The sequence below is a fragment of the Rhodamnia argentea genome, chromosome 2 (assembly GCF_020921035.1).
Source record: "Rhodamnia argentea isolate NSW1041297 chromosome 2, ASM2092103v1, whole genome shotgun sequence".
NCBI classification, from domain to species: Eukaryota; Viridiplantae; Streptophyta; class Magnoliopsida; order Myrtales; family Myrtaceae; genus Rhodamnia; species Rhodamnia argentea.
The window spans coordinates 2,583,367-2,603,746 of NC_063151.1; the positions used below are offsets into that span (position 1 = coordinate 2,583,367).

A 20,380-nucleotide genomic window follows, 5' to 3' on the forward strand; every position below is an offset into this window, starting at 1 on the left:
ATCATAGCAAGCAAATTAAACACCTCTCTCTCTCTCTCTCTCTCTCTCTCTCTCTCTCTCTCTCTCTCCGCACAAAAATGGTTGCATCGGACAAGAAGAGCTCCGTGCACAGCGTGAAGCTGTCGTCGGTGGTGCCGGCTAGAGTGACGGGCGACAACACGGTGCACGGGCTGACAAGCATGGACCTGGCGATGAAGCTCCACTACCTCAAGGGGCTCTACTTCTTCAGCAGTGAAGCCGTCCAGGGGCTCACCATCGCCGACCTGAAGAAGCCCATGTTCCAGGGCCTGGAGCTCTATCCCATGACGTCTGGCAGGATCAGGCAGTCCGAGAGTGACAGGCCCGTCATCAAGTGCAACGATAGCGGGGTCCGCATCATCGAGGCCCGTTGCGACAAGTCGCTGGATGAGTGGTTGGCGGCAACCCAGGAGGAGGATGGTGGCTGGGAGCTCCAGGACTTGCTGGCTCATTCTCAGGTTCTTGGCCCGGATCTTGGCTTCTCTCCCCTGATTTATGTTCAGGTAATTCAGTTACTATATATATTTGCCAGTCTTTCATTTTAGAACTGTAGACATCTTACGTTGATTGAATTTGTGCAAGAAAATCTCCACTTCACGTCATGGAACATGTCAATCTAGCCCACCAATCATTGGTTTCACCTGCAACATATTACCTGTGAACTTAGGCCACTAACTTTATTAAAATAATCTAGTACCGCATTACCTTAGTCTAGGTTGGTCAGTCATTAACACCAGACACTCATCTTTCCAGTTTTCTGACTGTCAAATGAAATGATGAAGCAAGAGATGCAATAGTGGCGAAGATTGTTTAGCAGTCATATGACCTTGTGCTGTCTATTAACGAAAAAACTACCTTTTCCATCAAGTTCACCATGCATAGGATTCGATCATCATCATATTATTTCAATGGGAACATAATCGTGAATTAGATCAAAGAAAGATACAGTTGCCAAGAGAAATAGCAAAGAAACATTGGCTGAGCTGATAAATAATTCCTTCTTGTTTTGAGGCCTTGTTTTCATCTACCATCAATAATCAGCAACTATTTCTCATTAAAACGGCATGACCCTGCACGTCTGAACAATCAAAGTTAGGGAAGCGACCCCAGAAGGTGTTGCGATCGGGCCCTTAAATGTGGATGGATGGTCCTGTAACTTCTTCCAGGCGAAAGCAGCATCGAAAGAACCAATTAAGAATGGCTGGCCCGAACGTGAACGTCCCGAAAAGATAGAAAAAAGCTTAAACCAAAATGGTCATGGGTACCCAGCACGCCAGCACCAATCCATTGCTCTTGTACTTCTACAAAAAAAAAAAAAAAAGAAACTGCTTTCTATACATTAGAGAAAGGGAACATGGTACATCCTGACCAAGGATGTGGGCTCGGTTCTTGTCAAGAAGTTTTCTCGAGCATTCGTTATGATTAGAGAAGTCAAATGGATGGATCTGGATCGTGTTGAGTTTGAGTCGAGTCAAATATGGTCCGACGTATATTAATCCGTTTTGGCCTTTTTTTTTTATTTTGTTTTGGTCAACAATCTATTTTCATACAATACAAATTTAATAATTCATACATGACCCAATCTATACCCAATCTGTATTTCTTAAATACTGCTATATCTAACCAAATCATGCAATATTTGTTTCTTATAATTTATTAAGAAAAATAATATTGCTAAAACATTTTCATGCAACTCAATTTTTTTAATTTTTTTACTTTTTAAAGGAAAATAATTTTTATTATTAAAAAAATTTATTATTAATTATTATTAAAAATTAATATTTATTTTTTAATTAAAAATCATCATTTATTTTTTAGAAAAGTATTTTTATTTATTTATTTTCTTTTCCTTTTTCTTCGATGGCTAGAGACTGCGATCCGGGCATTCCAAAACAGCTTTTATATTATTCTTTAATTTTATTTTGTTTCTTTCTTTTACTTATAAAAAATATAAAATATAAACTAATGTTCTTGAGACCCATTTACAAGTGATGCTTGAAAAACTGCAAGCCACAGGCCGAAAACGGGTCAAAAATGAGTTGAGTTAAAATCTATGAAAATCCATATTTGAATAAGCTTTATAAGCTAAACTCATATTTGACCCATTGTTTTCGATTTATTTAACCCATTTATAACCTAGGTGAATAAAAGTGTGTGTTTTTTTTTGTCAAAAGTGTGTTAAAAAGAAGGTCAAAGACACACATTGACATCTCTAATTACGACACTTTCAGCAAGAAATACTTCGATTTTCATTAACTAAATTGTTGTCCGACTAGAAATACGCCCTATTCGGCGTTGCGTTGAGAACTTCCCATGAAGAAGAGGAAAATTCTCCTCTCTGTGTCGTACTTATTGAACAAATTCTTTTTAGTATTGATTCGGATTAAGGGTTGTTTTTTTTTTTTTTGGTCGGATTAAGGGTTGTTTACTTGCATCGGTTTTGTTCGTTCAAATAGAAGAGGGAAAGAAGGTTCTTGTTTCATCAATCGGATCGCTTCTCCTTGGTTTCATTCGGTTTAGGGACAAACATAATCTTTTCCTTAGCTTGTTCAGAAACTTTAGGAATGTCTCGCAGATGTAACAGATCTTACCAGTGATATATGTTGTCTTGGAGTCACAGTTCACTTGGTTCGAATGCGGAGGAATCTGTGTGGGTCTAAGCTGGGCTCACGTCCTCGGAGATGCCTTCTCAGCTTCGTCCTTCATCAACATGTGGGGCCAGATCATGGCCGGTCACGCGCCGCCCAAGTCCCTCCACGCGCCAGTTCCCAAATGGCCCTCATCCCCCGGCAAATCGACGCTCGACACGGCGCCATTGACCGTTAAAAGGGTCGACCCGGTTGGGGACTGTTGGTTAGCCGTCAACAACAGTAAGTTGGAGGCATACTCCGTTCACCTCACCTTGCGACAACTCGATCACATCACAAGCATATGTGGATTGGTTGGTGAATCTAAAGTCCCACATTTCGAACTGCTGTCCGCTTTGATTTGGAAATCCGTGTCGAAGATAAGGGGAGACGGCGGGCCGAAGATCGTAACCGTGTGCGAGAATAATGTCCATAGAGAAGTGAACCAATTACCCTCAAACAGCATGGATTTGAGCAGGGTCGAAGTGAATTTCTCGGTGGCAGAAGCGGAAGTATCCGATCTGGCGAGGCTGATCACCGAGGCGGAGAATGAGAATGGCATGATTGAAGAAATGGTGGAGAAAGATGAAGGGAAGCTGGACTTCATCGCATATGGGGCGAATTTGACATTTGTGAATTTGGATGGTGCAGATATATATGGGCTAGAGTTGCAGGGCCGAAAGCCAATTTTTGCAAATTACAGAATAAGTGGGGTTGGAGATGAAGGGGTGGTGTTGGTCCTTCCAGGACCAGAAAATGGGGATGAAAAGGGTGGTGGTGGGCTTGCAAGGACGGTGACAATGGTCCTGCCCGAGGCTCAGATGGCACAGCTCAAGGAGGAGATTAACGGAACGTGGGGAATTTTGCCCCAGTGACGGCGTGTCGGCTACTGAAACGATGTCGAGACTCGTTCTACCGGTGGCCATGAATAACAAAAGTCAATCATAGCACATGTGGATTCGTGTTTCCTAAAAGAAAGTTAGATGTGAATTGTAATGTCGCTTCAACTTCGAATGTGTTCTGTGAAATTGGACATCGTAATTGCATCAAGGCAGTTTCGAGGAAATTTTTTATGTTAAAAAGTCAACTTTTATCCTTGATGTCCTTTTGAAAGCGATCTTAAGGCAAATACACATGTACTGGGACTGTCTTTACATTGCTAATATATCAAATCGTGTGTGGCTCTAATAACATTTTTGCGGCTCACTTGATTCGCTAGCTTTTGGGATGAGCTCTCCCGGAATTTATTGTTTGTACAATATGGTATATTTATAAGCTAAGTTGAAGCACTAACTGGTAAGTAGATTTAATTTTATTTGGGCTCCCTTTCTTCCTGTTTAAGAAATCAAATAAGATTTCCATTGTCTGGAAATCAATTACAAATCAAGAAAAGACGGAGAAGAAATCAAGGACGGATAAAAGAAGCTTTTGCTAGCGTTTCTCCTCCACGCATCATCTTTTTTCCATGTTTCTAAGCTTGACCGGAAAATTAATGATGTATGAAGATCGCTATCTCATCGCTATTTCTGACTGTCAAATCACTTGCTCAATGCATTGAGAATCATGATCAAGCTACATAGAATGGATAACCAGACAGACTAATCTGATAACTTATAGGAGCTTGGCCTGGGTGCAGCATTCCTCCAAGAGGCAATGTCTCCTTTCATCGTACGACGAGCATGACGCTACAATCAAAACAGAAAGACATCCAGATTTTAATCGTCGGACTTGTCCAATATATCGTACAGCCAATCAATTGTTAGCAACAAAATCTTCCGTGAGCAAGGGCTAGCTAGGTGAACGAAATCTCAAGTTCCCAATCGATGTCGCTTTACAAAATAAAAACAGAATACACAAGAAAGTCTATTTCCTTCCCGAATCAACAAGGATCACCGGATGGCGGTGCAGTCTATTTCCTTCCCTAATCGACGAGGGTCACCACATGGCTATGCACTATATGAGGGAGCTATTGGTAAATTATCAGTCACTACTGGGAAAAAAATTGACTCAAGATGCATGATTCTCCTTATCATCGGTCTTTCTTTCCTGCGGAACCAAAACTTCTGGAGCCGCTACACCAGCCTCCTTGCTTTGAGTTGTCTCATCACTCAGATCAGCATTCCTTTCTCTTAGCACATTATTACCGCTTGGAGCCGGCGTTCGCATAGCCCTAGGTAACTTCAAAGGAACGTCTCCCTGGAGAGAGATACCATCATCTGGCTTCTCAGAGGCCTTCACTGTTGTCTCGGGAAATGCAGGAGGTGGAGCCACAGGAACCAGCTGGACTGCGGCTTTCCCCCATTTCTTTCTTCGATTAGGTTTTGGTGCCTTCGTTTTGGCCTGTGAGGGATGTGAAATTAGCAAGAACGTGCAGAAGAAATCAGAACCAAAGTGACATGTGACAGTTAGTGCGTGGCAGTCCTAAAGTGACTACTGTCCTGAAATAAAGCAGCTTTAGAGGTAAATGCATTTGCAAGGAACGAGAAGAAAAGACTTTCCCCTTAATCTAGACTAGCATAAAATTGAAAGATGATAATCTTGCGATCGTTTTAAAAGAAGTTATAGATTGGGCGTGAACTTTGGTGTTCAATGCCAGAAGGGAAATACTAGCATTCTCTTGGGTGGGGGATACATAGACACCTGCATACTATTCCATGGCAAAAGAACAATGACAAAGGAAACATACCAAGGTGTTCCCGATGTCAGATAAAGGTTTCCTCCTCACATCAGCATCATCAGCTGAATCAACAGGTTTTTCACCAAATGCACTCTGAAGTAAACTTGCACCGTGGGAGGCTAGATTAGATTCGCCAGTTTCTTCATTGTTCCCATCGTTTAAGGCCCCGCTTTTATCTTCTCCGGAAGATTCCTCCAACCCTTTGGCAGATGCAGACTCTCTGTTGGTGCATTTACTGGATAGGCAGCCACACGATGGCCCACAGACTGATCCAGTGCCCCGACATTCACATCTTGATGTTTTACAAGATGAGCTTTTGCTGCATGAGCAGCAAACCTCAGTATTATCATTTGCTGTTGTTCTTTCGCCGGAGCTCTCCTTCTTTACGCCATTTACTTCATTAACCTCTGGGTCTTGGGTATCAGAAGACGAATGGCGTCCAATTTTGGCTCTTCTCCTTCGTGGCCGTTTTCCCGACTGTACCCAGTCTTCATCATCGTCATCATATGCTGCATCATCTGAATAATCTGATTCTGATGTGTCCATGTCCTCGAACAGAAATACCGATGCCCTGTGTTCCTACGGAAATCACCCCATGAATCAGTACAAGCCAATTAATGAGATGGAAATTTTCAACATTATGCAGGCACATACAGCATGCAGCACCAAAGCATAACTAACAGGTAAACTTCAGAAAAAATACTAATTCCTAACACTTGAATGTAAAATAGAGCAAGAAAAAGGCAGACATCTCTCAAACCTGCTTGTGTAAGACATATTTATTTGGTCCGATGTTTAGCCTGGAATCCCCTGAATCTGCTACATTTGATTTGTAGTGCTTCTTCAAGAGGATGTCCTGCCAGTTGTTTGCAAGTGAAGACCACTTTAAAAGCATAATCAAGACCAGAATAGATACAAGAGAATCAACTAGTGACATCACAAAAAAAAAAATCAAAATTATCAAAAGAACTGAGCACAAAGAGCATTAGAGCATTGTTTTACCTGAAGAATTAACAAAAAAGCTAAGTATAAAAGCAAATCCGGTTCCCAAGAAAGCTTCATCTAACTTCAACTATCAGTTAGGATAGGTAGCAGGAAAAACATAGTGATGAACAAGTTAGGAGACTAGTTTGCCTGAAACAACAGATAAATGCTCTACCAAGATGCTTAGGATAGGTAGCAGGAAAAACATAGTGATGAACAAGTTAGGAGACTAGTTTGCCTGCAACAACAGATAAATGCTCTACCAAGATGCTTAGGATAGGTAGCAGGAAAAACATAGTGATGAACAAGTTAGGAGACTAGTTTGCCTGCAACAACAGATAAATGCTCTACCAAGATGCTTATGATAGGCTTCTAAGTTGTTGTGATAACTACCATTTCAATATCCAGCTCCTTCATAAAACTAATCTTTAAATATACTATAGCAGCAATATTTTCCAAGTTACCTAAACAGCAGCTATACACAGGTCACAGGTTCAGCAGGTTTGACTACACACCGAGTATGTCCACGTAAGGCTCTAGCTACCGAATGCATATAATGCTCGAGAGTTCTCACCTGCGACTTTAGCTGATGAACGAGTTCTGTCTTCTGCATTTCCAACTGTCTGATCACAGAGCTTAGTTTGACAACTCTCTCCTTTAAATCTCTTATATGTGAGTCCTTTTCTCTACAATCAACCTCTTTATCCCACAGTAGGCACCTTTAAAAATTCAAGAAGAGTCAAGTTTAGCTTGTATTTTTTTTTTTTCTTGGGTTAGCTACTTAAAATGCATTGACATTAAACAATCTCAGAAATTAAATACACAATACTTTTCTACAAGACACGTATGACTTACAAAATCATAAAATCAACTAGAAGATCACAACATAGTGCTACACCGAGTCAATCTAACATATATAGTACGATTATTGCCTAGTACCTCGAAGAAGATGCCAAATTAAAGAGGTAGTTCATCAGATTCTTTGCATCTGCTAGGGAACGAACTTGATTCCAACGTCCCCTGCCACTGAAGACCCTTTCACGCTCTTCTGCTTCTGATAGCTGCGATGCCATGGACACTAGGGTACTGGAAGAAGTCGCAAGCATGTTCTCAAGAGCAAAAATTCTTGAATTCCTCGCACCAGGAGACATTGCAGGGGGACAGTCACTACAAAGCACATCATCCAAAGATGTTCAGCAACGGTTAGCAGATCAACGCCAATATGAAGATGATGAAAAAGCTAAGGCAAAATTATCACAAACGGAATCTGCTGCTGCCTCCCCCACCTTAAGTTTGCTTGCTTCTGCAATTCTGCTTCTTCCTTAAGCCTAGCAATCTCCTTCGCCATTTTTGCCCTCCTACAGAATGAATGGAACTTATTTAGGGAAAGAAAGGGAATACACCATGCCACATGTATGCAAAGGACAGAAGCAACTGCCTTAGATGGCAGAATACTGAATTAAACCTACTATGGCATCTGTGCATCACATTAACAAAAAAAAAAGTTAATTGAAAGACCACTATATACTATACAACTGAGACAAATGATTGTAGAAGACAAAGAAAATCTAGACCCAAACAAACAACAAACTTGGCACGATCATGAAGATCTGAAGGACATCTCAAGTGAATTTCCTCTGTGAAAAGTAAGAATTGAACTCACTCTTCCATATGACGCTCGTATTCAGAACGTACTTCATGAACCCGTATGGTGACTTCTAGTTCATGCTCAATGGCCCGCATCAAAGCCTATTCTCAACAAAATACAAATTGCCAGAATCAAATTAGAGAAGGAACTCGTACAAGCAGTAAGACACTAGATATCTATGAGATTAAAGGTTCAATTGGGCTTATGCAGGTGCAATGAGCCAGTAGGCCCCTTGGGTAAGAGAAGAATTTCGTCATCACACAATAAACAGGATGTAAGACGGACACTAAAATACTCTTGTGAAAGCCTAAGATACCTGAATTCCAGGACCATTGCCACTCCCAGCACCTGCAGATCAAATGAAAATTAACTGACCAAGTATAAAGACAAAAAGATGAGGACACTGCCTATGATTATGTAAGCTTCCTACCAGTTGTCTCCCTAGAGGAAGCTTTTCGAGACTCCAACAGTTCTTTCAGCCTTTTGGTAGCCATAGAAGCTTCTTCTGTCTTCCGCTGTAAGACCTGACATTGACAACGAAAATATCATAATAGAAAGAGGATGAGAATAGTAGACTCTTCAGTTAGAAATAATTCTAGGAATCTATCAAAGAAGAAACTAAATTACCATCTTCTGCCTTTGGTTCAAAGCCAATAACTTGTGCATCTCATACTCATTCCTCCGTCCCTCTTTCTTCAGCTGTGAGACAAGAAACACACGTTCATAGGAGACCTAATATGGGTAGCAAAACCTGATTTCTAGGAACCAATAATAAGATGAACATGGCCCTCCAATACAGGTGATTACAAAGCCAAACATTAAAAATATTGAATGTCTAGCCAGATTCTCAGCAAGCCATATGATATTGCATTGTGCATCCTATACATTCAACTTGCTTTGTAGATATACAAATAATCGAGACGCTAGGTCTTGCATGTTCTAAAAAAAAAAACAAGATCCCGTTAAAAAAACAAAAAAAAAAATCATTTATTTCTCGACCTTGGATTCAAATATCATCACCTAGCAGCGAATTGATATGTCAAATTCGAAAATATAGAAGCAGAAAGGAGAAAGGAATAAAATTGCGATCACGGGTTGCATAGCAGTTACCCCAGGTCGGGTCGGAGTTGTTATGGGATTGAGTGGGATAGAGGCTCCATCAAGCGTTGCAGGTGTTCAGCACATCAATTTTTTTCTCAGCTTGCCCATTTAAAATCTCAGGTTTCTCTAGTTTTAGTTGGTAATCTAAGTCCACACAATCTTACAAACATTTATTAGATATACTTATGGTAGTCTAAGTTCATTGTCTCTCTGTTCTTAGTTTACACATTAATAGCATTTGAAATTTACGGAAGCACTATAATAGGCCCAACAGTCAATATTCTTTATGTAATTATTGCTTTACTTTAGATGGTTAAACGTTATTAATATATTGTTTTCAATTGTTTCAGATTGAATGGTCATACTTCATCAATTTTCAATATCAAAAAGAAAAAAAAAACAGAGAACTCAAGGTTAATGGACCTCATGCATTTAAGAACTTAATGGACTTCTATTTAGATGTATAGATACTTAAAAAAAATGTCCAAAAGAACTAATAGTATCACCTGTTCAATTTCTAATGAAAAACAAATAATAGGAGACACTACCAATAATAATAGGAGATACTAACAATCTCTCTCTCTCTCTACAAACCCGTCAATTCTATTCCAGAAAATGTCTGTAACAATAAGCTATCTGTGAGCAAAAAGGTTGGCAAAACCTATTCCCTGATACATAGAAGGAAAAGAATTCCTTAAATGTGAATGGTCTCGAGGAAAGAACAAGGCAGACAAAATGAGGTTCCAACCAGGGGGACACTCTAGGTAAAGCCAACACAAGAGAAAATATAGTCAAAAAGCATGAAATTTGAGTTAAAAATAACAACCAGGTAAGCATATAACAAGTTTTTGGAACATAAACTGAACATGACTTAAAGCATGATTAGTTTATTAATTTGTACATACCTGGAGAACCTCTTTCTCCCTTGATGCCTTCCACAATCGGAATTGTTCAGATTCTTGCTTTATCTTATGTTGTAATTGAACCTATAGAAAGCACAATTTTTCACATTAGTGCTGACATGAATTAAAACAACGAATTCAAATACATCACTCTGTTCTAGTAAGTATTGGCACCTTCTGAGTTTTTATTCTCTGAATCTCATCTTGCAATCGTTTGGCAGCCTCATCGCTTTTTTGCTTTTGCCTTAAAAGTTGAGCTTGTGCATCTTGTTTCTTCTTCAACTCTAACACCTGGAGAACTTTCGAATTAGACCAGGATACGATCAGAATTGAATAGTTAACTGCAGTTCAAAGTTCACCTGTGCTTCAAGAACATTTAGTTTTTGAAGATATTCCCCCTTTAATCTCTGAGCATTATCACCGGATGTAGATGAAATGTTTGCAAGATTGCATCTCAGTTCTTCTATCTCTTTCTGCACAATTGTGAAGCTAATGATGTATCATACTACATGTAATCATAGTCTGTAGTATTCGGGAGCAAAGACAAACCTGTAAAGACTTTTTCTCTTGTTCCAAGTCCAAAAGTTTTCTCTCGTAGTGTTGTTTTAGAACCGAAGTGTCAACATTTGCAAAGCGCTTCATTTCAGCCTTCAAAATGTAAAACAAAGCGAAGGATGAACCCAATGACTGATGGGTGGAACACCCAACAAATCGTCACCATGCAAATCATCAACCGACAAGATAGTGATTTCACACTAGTACACTAAGTGTTCTAACAAGGCAACTATCCTGTGCAAGAAAGATTGTTTTACAGTCACATTTGCCATGCATATAGCTTTTTAGAAGAATCTTGCAGATGCAAGATTATCATTTTCCTTACTCTGTCAGCTGAAATAATTCTCGAACCATCTCCATTAAAAAACTCTACATTCCATATAAGTTATGGGGCACAATGGCGAAAAAGGATCATAGAAAACAATTACCAGTCATTAATAAAGATGCAGTAAGATGAACCTTTTTTTCTCAGTTCTCAGCAAAAGACAGAATACGGACGTATTGCTAATTTACCAGAGCGATCAAATTTTACCTCCTTCTGCTCAAGTTTTTTATCCAGTTCTTTAAGCTCCATCCCCAGTTTCTCTTGAAGTGAAGAGTGTTCTAGCTCTTTCTCGTCAACTTCAATTTCATCTGTGTACATAAGAAAAGCAAAGAATTTTGATAGTGCATATCAGTTGCAAGCCCCAGTTTTAAGGAAAAAACCTGCATCTTTAAATAAAGAAGATAAAAAAATAGCAAAGCCCCCACTTCAAAGAAAGCACTAGGAGGCGACCAAGAATAAACTACATTAGTCTCTGTTAATATTGTCATATACGAAATAACAGATACTTGGAATCGGAAATTAAAATAATCAGCATATAATTAACTCAGCCCACTGCATATAAGGTAGCATTGATTCTAGCCGAAATGCAGAAACCCTTACAAAGCATATGAATCATACCTGCAAGGTCCACACTTTTAGCTTCGGAACCAGAAGAAAAATCATTTAAGCAAGAAGCCAATGTGTTGTTGGGGCGAGATCCATCATCGTCCGAATCAATGGAATCCAGAACATTACGTTTTGCGTGAAGTGAGCTTTGTAGGCGAAGCAATTCTGCTTCTAACTCGTGGATTTTGGACACATAAGATTTGACCAAATCATAATCCTAAACAACATATGCAATTTGGTTAAACGAATTACGAGGAAAAGAGTCAGGACAATCAAAAACAAAAGATACATTTGGGGACCTGATTTGAGTTACAATCAATTTCATCCCACGACCTGCCGCTTCGAGCTGATTCAATTTTCATAATCAATTTGTCTTTTTCAACCTAACACATCGAAGGAGCATAAATAGGAAGATTCCATAAAGCATGTGCAAAAACTCTGCAATAATTGCTCTGGTGTAGAAAAACCCGATGTACCTGTGCATCAACAGCACGCTGCATCAAATGATCACAAGTGATACGACGCTCTTGCAACTCTCGTTGTAACTCCACATTGCTTGCTTCAAGTAAAGAAACTTTATGCTTGAGTATCTGTAAAAGCAAGTTCAGATCAGCACCTAAACCAGATTGTCAGGACTGTGAGAGCATTTAAAAATAGTCTTCTACTTGAAGTTCTTCATATGGTCCACTAGTGTCACCACGATATAGTAGAAGCTCCGCTTGCAACTGCTCTATTTGGCTTCGCATCCTTTGCACTTGAGCTGCCATTGGATCACGATTGATCTAGAGCCAAATAAGGAATATAAGTATCACGAAGAAGAAAAGGTGAATGATTATGAATAAAGCATGTTAAGGCGGGCCATGAAGACATACCACTGCTTTGTTTTGAATGTTGCGAGCACGATTTGCATACTTAAGGGTGTTCAAAGTCTCCTCAGCATTTGTTTCAGCAGGACTCACACAAGCTACATATATAACCAGTGAATGTCCTCAAGATGACGATTAAAAAGGTTAGAATCGTAAAGGATCGAAATCTTAGTCTAAACCAAATCAGTAGCATACCTATCATCAACGTTTTGCTATTTCCTCCAAGGGAATCCTACATAGCCAAATTGCAAAAATCAGTTGTCGAAAAAGGTTATGACCACAAAAAAAATAACTCAACAGGGCATCATTCGTAGGACGGGAAAAAAACATTAAGCGCTTCTAAGATCAAGGTTTCAGTGTTGTATTGCACTTCAAAAGTCCTATAACTCACATAATTACTCGTATTTTTTTTATCTTTGTCACTACACATGCTCGTATAATATCTTTATGATAACCCCACACAGCCAGATCGTTGCTTTCTTGCAACAGGTATATGTATTGCAAATGATGGTATTGGCAGTAAAAAGATTCATTCTCATTTGAAAGACTTTGTAATCCTCTACAAATCAAGGACTAATACTTACACTGAAAACACAATAAGTAAATGACTATCCAAAGTTAGCATTTGACATAACTTAAGGCTAAAGGAATTCAATACATGCCTGTAACAGGCGTGTTAGCTTGCTATCGCGATATGGAACATGGCCTCCTTCTTTTCGCTTCTTCTCATCTCCTAACGCGCTTATTACATTGCCAAGAGCCAACAAACCTTTGTTGATGTGAATGCCTAGAGGATAATCACTTAGAGTCAACAATCAAGAAAGTATTTATTGGATGTATCTACAAAAGAATACCAGAAGAATATTACCGCAGGTGAAGATACACAAAATATAACAAGGTTAAGCTACCCATCAGTCTTGATAGATACACTACCTGGTGAAAGGAACTTTGATTCATTATACTACTCTACGTTTGAAGACATTTGAGTACTACCTTCTTTAAAGCGCATTCCATCTGCACCGGTTCGTTTTGCTCTCTCCGATCCAGCAAGGTCAACTAAATGAAGTTTTGCACACAAAATATCGTCACCGAATTCATCATCGCTTGGAAAATGAGCCATCTTCTTTTGCTCCATCGTGATTGTGAAGATAGCATGTGATCGGCTGTAACATGTTTAAACAACATATTTTCGGCTTTAAAACTTACAACATTGCAAACGTAGATCAAAGTAGAAATGACAATCATAAGACAAGGCCTGGCACAATTTACCTTCATCTAAATTCAAAATATAGTGAGCTTCGACCGTATTATACTACTAGAGCATATGAAAGAGATATGGTTCATATACACAAACTCATGTATGGTAAGTTCCAAGAAGCCAATCAAAGTATAAAGAACATAAGCATATTACCTAGACTGGCTATTCATGTTGGTACTCCCAGTAGCACGAGATAAAGAGCCCCGAGATAGATAAAACGCCATCTCTTCCTTTGTTTTAACTTCTGCTTCAGTCACTCCAGCAAGTGTTATCCCACCATGTACTGTTTCTCTAATCTGTATTGGAACTCTAGCAGGTCCTACAGCCTTTGCTGCAGACACCCCTTCACCTTTACAAAGAGTTGATGAATTTTGATCAAGAAGATCAAAAACTTCTTCTTTGAAAATCTGCCATAGCAAAATTTATCTTCACGTTGTCACGAGTTGATGCTAGGAAATACCATGACCCAAACACAGCATTACACACTACACCTTTACCTCAATAAAGGAAACTCTGATGAGAAGCTCAGCAGAATCTCTCATATTCTCGACTTTTCTGAAAATTGTGTCCATCACTTTAGGTATGATTCCACTGTTACTCTCTTCTCCATTATAGTTAGTTCCCATGGTGTATGTTTTGCCAGAACCAGTCTTCAGAATAACATAAGCTAAATATCAGTATTCATATTGGGTACGTATCCACAAGGAGACAACACGAATCTAGATGGAAAGACCTGGCCATATGCGAGGACGGTGGCATTGTAGCCTCTGCAGAGTGCATCGACAAGCGGAGCAACAGAGTCATTGAAGATGGCTGAAGAAGGTGATCCCGTGCTCCCATACACATGGTCATATGTGAATGAATGTGACCCAATTTGCACCTGGCAGATAATCACGGCAAATGCAGAAGTTTAGCAAGCTTGCCAATCAAAAGACAACTCGATCTTCACTGGCTAATTATATCAACAACAAATTATGCCCCTTCAGTAATTACAAACCAAGCACATCCGGACCAAGAAATCATGTCCCCTGCTGATGAGCCTCACAACGGGAAGCATATGAATGAGGACAAAGCGCAGTACCTGAGGCTCTCCTGGAACAACAGTGATGCAGTCAGTGCAGCCAATGAGGAGCTCCGAGGTAATCAGAGGCCTGATGTTGACCGCGACCTTCACGCACTGAGATGAATCCTTCTCATTCGCCGACCCGCTCGAAACCGGCGGCCTAGCCTCACAATTATCCATACTGCAAAACTGAGACTGGTCCAGACCCTAGAACTGCGAAAATGTCAACTCCCAAATTCGGCGACACTCGCAGAAGAACTAGCAACGGAGAATGGAGATCTCAAGCGCGCGGTCGACCAGCAGACGCCATGCAATAGAGGGAGAAGAAGACGAGCACGGATTCGAAATCACGCCGGAGCCAGGAAACCATGCGAAGTTCGTGAGCTGGAGATACGATGGATCTGGTAAATGGAGAAGCAGTGAGAGATTGTGGTCTGAAACTGACCTGTCGTTCTCGAGTCGAGAGTGTTCGGGATCGACTGAAGATGATAGGGCTAGAGAGAGAGAGAGAGAGAGTCTCTTTGATCGGGGAATTTGAACGGAGAAGAGAGAGAGAGAGAGAGAGAGAGAGAGAATTTGAACGATAGAGAGAGAGGGGAAATGATGCACAGGGCGGCGAACGGAATTGAAATTGGAGAGGCGGTCGGATCCGAATTCAAATGTTGGAGAAGGTCACGTGCTCATCACGTGAACTTCCGGGGCCCATTGCTCCCTTCTCAAATAATATTTGCAAATCAAGATTCTTTTCTTTTTATGGACGATTAAAAACTTCATCATGTGGCTAAGGAGTAAAAAGTTAAAACCGGTAAATCCATGCCACATTTGACCCCGACTATACTTGTATCCCATTTCTCCGAAACAAATTTTCATATCACAAAAATTAATTTATCCGTCATGGCTACGGACGGAGGAGGGAGGAGGAAAGAGAGAGAAAAACAAATCTGAACAAGCTCGTATTATTTTTATACTTGTCAACGTCATGGGCATTTGTCCATTTATTATTAGAACTTTTCTTGGTCAAAATATCGAAGACAAAGATATACTTGTTGAACCTGTGACGTGTTCTTGTGCAACCATTGAATAATTTCTCATATCTCGAGCACGGAACACACAAAGAAACAAGGACGATCCCACACAAACAATTGGTGGGTAAATTTTAATGAGAATTGATCATATAACGATCTGTTGGCGATCGTTAAGCTAACGATCCGCTTTTGACCATAAAAAATAATTAATAATTAATTAAAATTTATTGTGGAGTCCACTCTTTTAAGATTTTGTGGCTCGTAATGTACCATTATTCTTACAATCACCAAAAAATTGTTATGCTAGCAGAGTCCATTTTTAATCCACATAGATCGAATTTATCGTGATCACTAATTGTGTAGACCATGTATATATGTGGGCCCCCACATTCTCCTATATTTTGTTTGGGTCCGTGGACCCCTTGTAGGCAAAATTTACACACTATACAGAGCTAGGTTGGAAATGCATAATATATGTCAATGTGGTGCAATCAATCAATTACAATCTGTCACTGCCACATGTATAACAATTACACGAAGTACCATTGAGTTAATTTGGTATTTTGACTCGATATATTGAAGATATATATTTTTTAATTCTTTCAATAGTCTATATTTACAATTTCTTTTCCATCGATGCGACTTGCAATTTGTACTTGGATTCCTTTTGTATATGGCTGTTCAAGAGAGACCATGAAGGAGATCTTTCATTATAAAACTTCTAGTGAATTAAATAGATTTAAATGCTGTGGAGATTCTCATTTCAAGTTGGTGATTGGGTTGATCTATTCTATGACGAAGCAAAACAGCACACAACCGCAGAGCTTCCAGTCTCCGCTTCCGATTCACTTGCTAATACCGAATCTTTTCTTTCCTAAGGCTCGCGTCTTTGGCCAAACCATGCTCCCCTCCACGCATCTCTTCCTTGCCCATGTAAGCAGTTAGGGTTACTGGAAAGTTGCTTTTCAAAAATTATTTTATAATGACGCCTTAGCCTATCTATAATCTGGGACCTTTTCTTGCTAGGCTTGCGTCGGATAAGCAAAAGCATGTGGTAGACCGAGAAAAGAATGTGTTCCTAAGAAAAGAAAAGGAATTTGTCCATGCATCTACATTTAGCGTGTATCATTTGGCATGCGGACGCCGCCAATCTGGCCCTCACTAGCTCTTTTGCTTGGTTGTCAATACGATTATCATTCTCATAGGGACATCTGATATGCTGATTTTTCTAATCACCTATTGATTTGTTTTGAAAATTTCCCACGGTACATTTAGTTCTTTCTGCAATTCTTCAACAAAAGCTTATGCCGATTAAAAGAAAATTGTAGAGCACGTAAAATAAATTACAGTGGGAGTCCTAAACACACGCCGCGTTAATGCACTTGAACTTTAAAACTTCAGTTTCGCGCATTTAACTCCTGAAATTCGTCATTGTCCTCCACATTATCCACATCTGTTTAAAATCTGAATCCATGAACACAGTGGATGTCTCTTTATGGTAAAACATAGCGTTTAGACCATTTGATTAGTTTGGGTTCTATCAAAGAGTTTAGACTGGACAATCAAAGTGTGGATGGGGCCACATTATGTAAGTGCGGTTTCGGTTACTTGCTCCCATTGGAGTATTTACAGTATTGGGATCCCGTTTCACGGATATCTCGACTCGAGAAAGAAAACGTTCTCTATTGATTCAAAGTCCGGTACCTATGGGATAATGATAGAGAAAGAGGAAAACGATGGACAACATTGTGTCTATTCCATCTCATTTGTCTCTTCGTTAAACGAGAAATCAATTTCGTCTGATTTTTTTTATTATTTATTTGGAACAACCATCACACTGTCCTTAAAACAAAATCAAGCACTGCCCTTGATTCCTTGAACCTTCAACGGCACGTCAAGTTGCTCAGCAGTAAATCTGGAGAAGACATCTGTGCAGATCCTACGAAACTAACTCCATACAAAAGAATGCACAGCCGAAAGCCAATTATGTACGCCCGTCAAGCTTTGTGTGTTCTTCGTGGTCGTCTCCAAATTGACCCCCTGCCAAATCTCGAGAGCAATAATCAGTTCGCGAACAAACGTCCAACATCGTCCGAAAATGAATACCAACCGCCGGAGAGAGCTTAATAACCTCGGCTCTAACTGTGGCAACCGCATCGTAGACTCGAAAAGTGACTAAATATGATCTCCCTCCAGGTCAATAGCCTCAAACATTTCTCATTCTGCTGATGGAGTCCTCTAGTAGAAATGAGGTGGCAAAATGGATCGAAAACTTAAATTTCAACCCATATTTAAGGGTGTGGGTCATAAATATGTTACCTTAAGCTTTAAAAACAAGCAAGAAAATTTTAAATAAAGATTCGAAGTACCCTCATTTTCTCAATAAGGGCATGAAGTAGATCTCTTTTCAAATAAGAGCATGAAGTGCTTTTAGTGTCTCAAATAATAGCCCGAATTGAAAATCATTTCAAAGAAGAATCTAAAGCGGCCATATCAATTTCAAAGAAGGGCCTGACCTAAGAGGATTTTAGTCTTTCACTTTTTTGTTTTTTTTTTCTTTCTTTTTGCAAGTGGTAATGATCGGCCACCGGCGTTGCCCAAACGGGGTTGGGTGGCCACGGGCGAGGCTGGGGAGGGATGGCCTTGCCTCGCCTAACAAGTGCTTGAGCAAGGGGACAGTTGGCTGCAGCCCGTTCTCGTTGAGGGGCCGACGACCCCACCAACCATTTCTTTTTTTTTTTCTTTTTCATTTAATTTAATTAAAAACTAGGTTAGAACCGTATTTTGACCAAAATGCTCTTGATCGGCCGGCGAGGTCGGACCCTTATTTGAAAACAGTAATAATCATTTTAGTCCCTTATTGAAATTGTCATGTCACTTCATGCCCTTATTTGAAACGAGATCCACTTCATGCCTTATTTCAAAAATGATGGCATTTCGAATCTTTATTTGAAATTTTTCCAAAACAATTTTAAGCGGGTCATAGATGAATTAATTACTTAACAACTTAATGAGTCTTAAATGAGCTTTAAACGGGTCATAAATAGATTGCCTAATTATCTTAAGTGAGTCATAATAAAATTTTCAAAGAAATAAGTAGAGCCGTGGAGAGATAAGAGCTCAGATAGGTTCTTTGAAAAACGAATATTAATGTGACAGATGATGATTGCCGTGATGCAGAAAATGGAGAAAGTAGATCATAAACACGCACATGATGAATCGACCAATGGTAACAGCATCGACCATACCAGATCATATTCAAAGCCCCGATAGTATTTTACTAAAGCTGCAATTTTCTTTAAGAATGCGCATCTTGTCGGACCAACTTCACTCCGAGCATTCAGAAGAGTCCCCAACTGGTGAAGAAATTAGGGTAATGTGCCAGTAGGAAGAAATGTTGTAGCTGAAGCAAATCAAGTTAATCACAATACGGAGAAAAGTATCAAAAAAGTCATAAACCTATTACATTGATGTCGATTCAATTTTAAATCTTTTTTTTGTGCCAATTCAGTTCTATACCCTTTGCATTGATGTCAATTCAGTCTTAAATCTTTTTTGGGTGTCAATTTAGTTCTAAACCGTTTGCATTGATACCAATTTAATCCTAATTTATTGCATTTATGTCAATTGAGTCATTTTTACCAATTTTGATCAGAAATCACTAACGTAGATGTCGATTGTCCTACCCGGCACGACAAACATCGACATGAATATTTTTAATATTATTTTAGATATTTTTAATTATATTTTTTAAAACCAAAAAATGCTTTAAAATATTATTAAAAATATTAAAATAATATTAAAAAATGTCCACAATAGCGCCAACCATGCCACATAGGACATTCGGCATTTGTGTCGTTGATTTCAAAATAAAATTGGTTGGATAAACTCAATTGATGTAAATGCAAAAGATTTATGACTAAATTGGCACTAATGCAAAAGATTTATGATTGAATTGGCACCAATAAAAAGTTTTGCACTGAAATGACACTAATGTAATAGGTTTATGACTGAATTGATACCAATAAAAAATTTAGGACTAAATTAATAAAAATACAATAGATTTATGACTTTTTGGCACTTCTCCCGTCGCACCACCAGAAGGCAATTTAAGTCTATACCTCCTCACCCAACAGATGTCATGGTAGAGAAGACTCTAGTCAAGGAACAACGACCACAAGTATTGCAAGCAGACAGTGGGAATGTCCACATAGCAAGACATTAAATTTGGAAAATCGTGATTAAAGCAATGACATCTACATAAATAGGCCCTTCAAGGAGAAAAAATTTTCAGGAATTCTTTCCAGATACCTAGAATAAGCCTAAAAAAGGAACCTCGATGGAATCAAAACAACAGAAAATGCTTAGTTTTACCCCATGACCGTCCTGTTTAGCAGCCCAAAATCAAGCAGAAATTTGGAAAGCTCAAAGAAAAGGAAGGTAATGGAATTAGCTTCAAATAGGAATCATGACCAAACATTTAGCATTGACACCACCTTTAAGAACTAAGTCGAAAAGAGATTACACCAGACAAACATCTTCTTGAGATGAACTGAATTGATGCATCCAGATGAACGACGAACTTACCAAGCTTACGGCCGTTGAGCTTCAAGTTGCTCATTCACATATCAACCTGCCGTCGACTTGTTGGCATGTCATCCAACGAGTCAAGCGAGAACAAAAAATGAGTGAGGAAATTGTGGGAAACAGTAGGAGATTCGTCGG

The 20,380-nt window shown here is 39.3% G+C and overlaps 2 protein-coding genes across 3 annotated transcripts; one reads left to right on the forward strand and one right to left on the reverse strand.

The window, feature by feature from the left end:
* On the forward strand, positions 1-3,598 carry LOC115749901 (protein ECERIFERUM 2). Its single transcript, XM_030686924.2, has 2 exons — positions 1-521; positions 2,639-3,598. Exons 1-2 carry the CDS (start codon positions 78-80, stop codon positions 3,518-3,520), a joined length of 1,326 nt encoding a protein of 441 aa, XP_030542784.1. The 5' UTR covers positions 1-77; the 3' UTR covers positions 3,521-3,598.
* Positions 3,599-4,314: 716 nt separating this feature from the next.
* LOC115749809 (kinesin-like protein KIN-4C) lies at positions 4,315-15,248 on the reverse strand. 2 transcript variants are annotated; one of them, XM_030686778.2, is made up of 28 exons: positions 15,076-15,248; positions 14,649-14,909; positions 14,301-14,447; positions 14,065-14,217; positions 13,721-13,974; positions 13,303-13,472; positions 12,972-13,096; positions 12,505-12,541; positions 12,316-12,407; positions 12,109-12,225; positions 11,920-12,033; positions 11,743-11,826; positions 11,456-11,660; positions 11,045-11,145; positions 10,507-10,605; positions 10,317-10,430; positions 10,132-10,248; positions 9,961-10,041; positions 8,582-8,653; positions 8,385-8,478; positions 8,271-8,302; positions 7,970-8,055; positions 7,593-7,664; positions 7,246-7,473; positions 6,881-7,025; positions 6,083-6,178; positions 5,332-5,901; positions 4,315-4,985 (listed from the first exon to the last, which is right to left on the reverse strand). In XM_030686778.2, the coding sequence occupies exons 2-28, from the start codon at positions 14,808-14,810 to the stop codon at positions 4,653-4,655; spliced, it is 3,900 nt and encodes a 1,299-aa protein (XP_030542638.1). In that variant the 5' UTR covers positions 14,811-14,909; positions 15,076-15,248; the 3' UTR covers positions 4,315-4,652. The 2 variants fall into 2 exon arrangements, with proteins under 2 accessions (XP_030542638.1, XP_030542640.1); XM_030686780.2 differs by having other exon boundaries at positions 14,649-14,843; positions 15,076-15,247.
* Between the last annotated feature and the right edge of the window lie 5,132 nt (positions 15,249-20,380).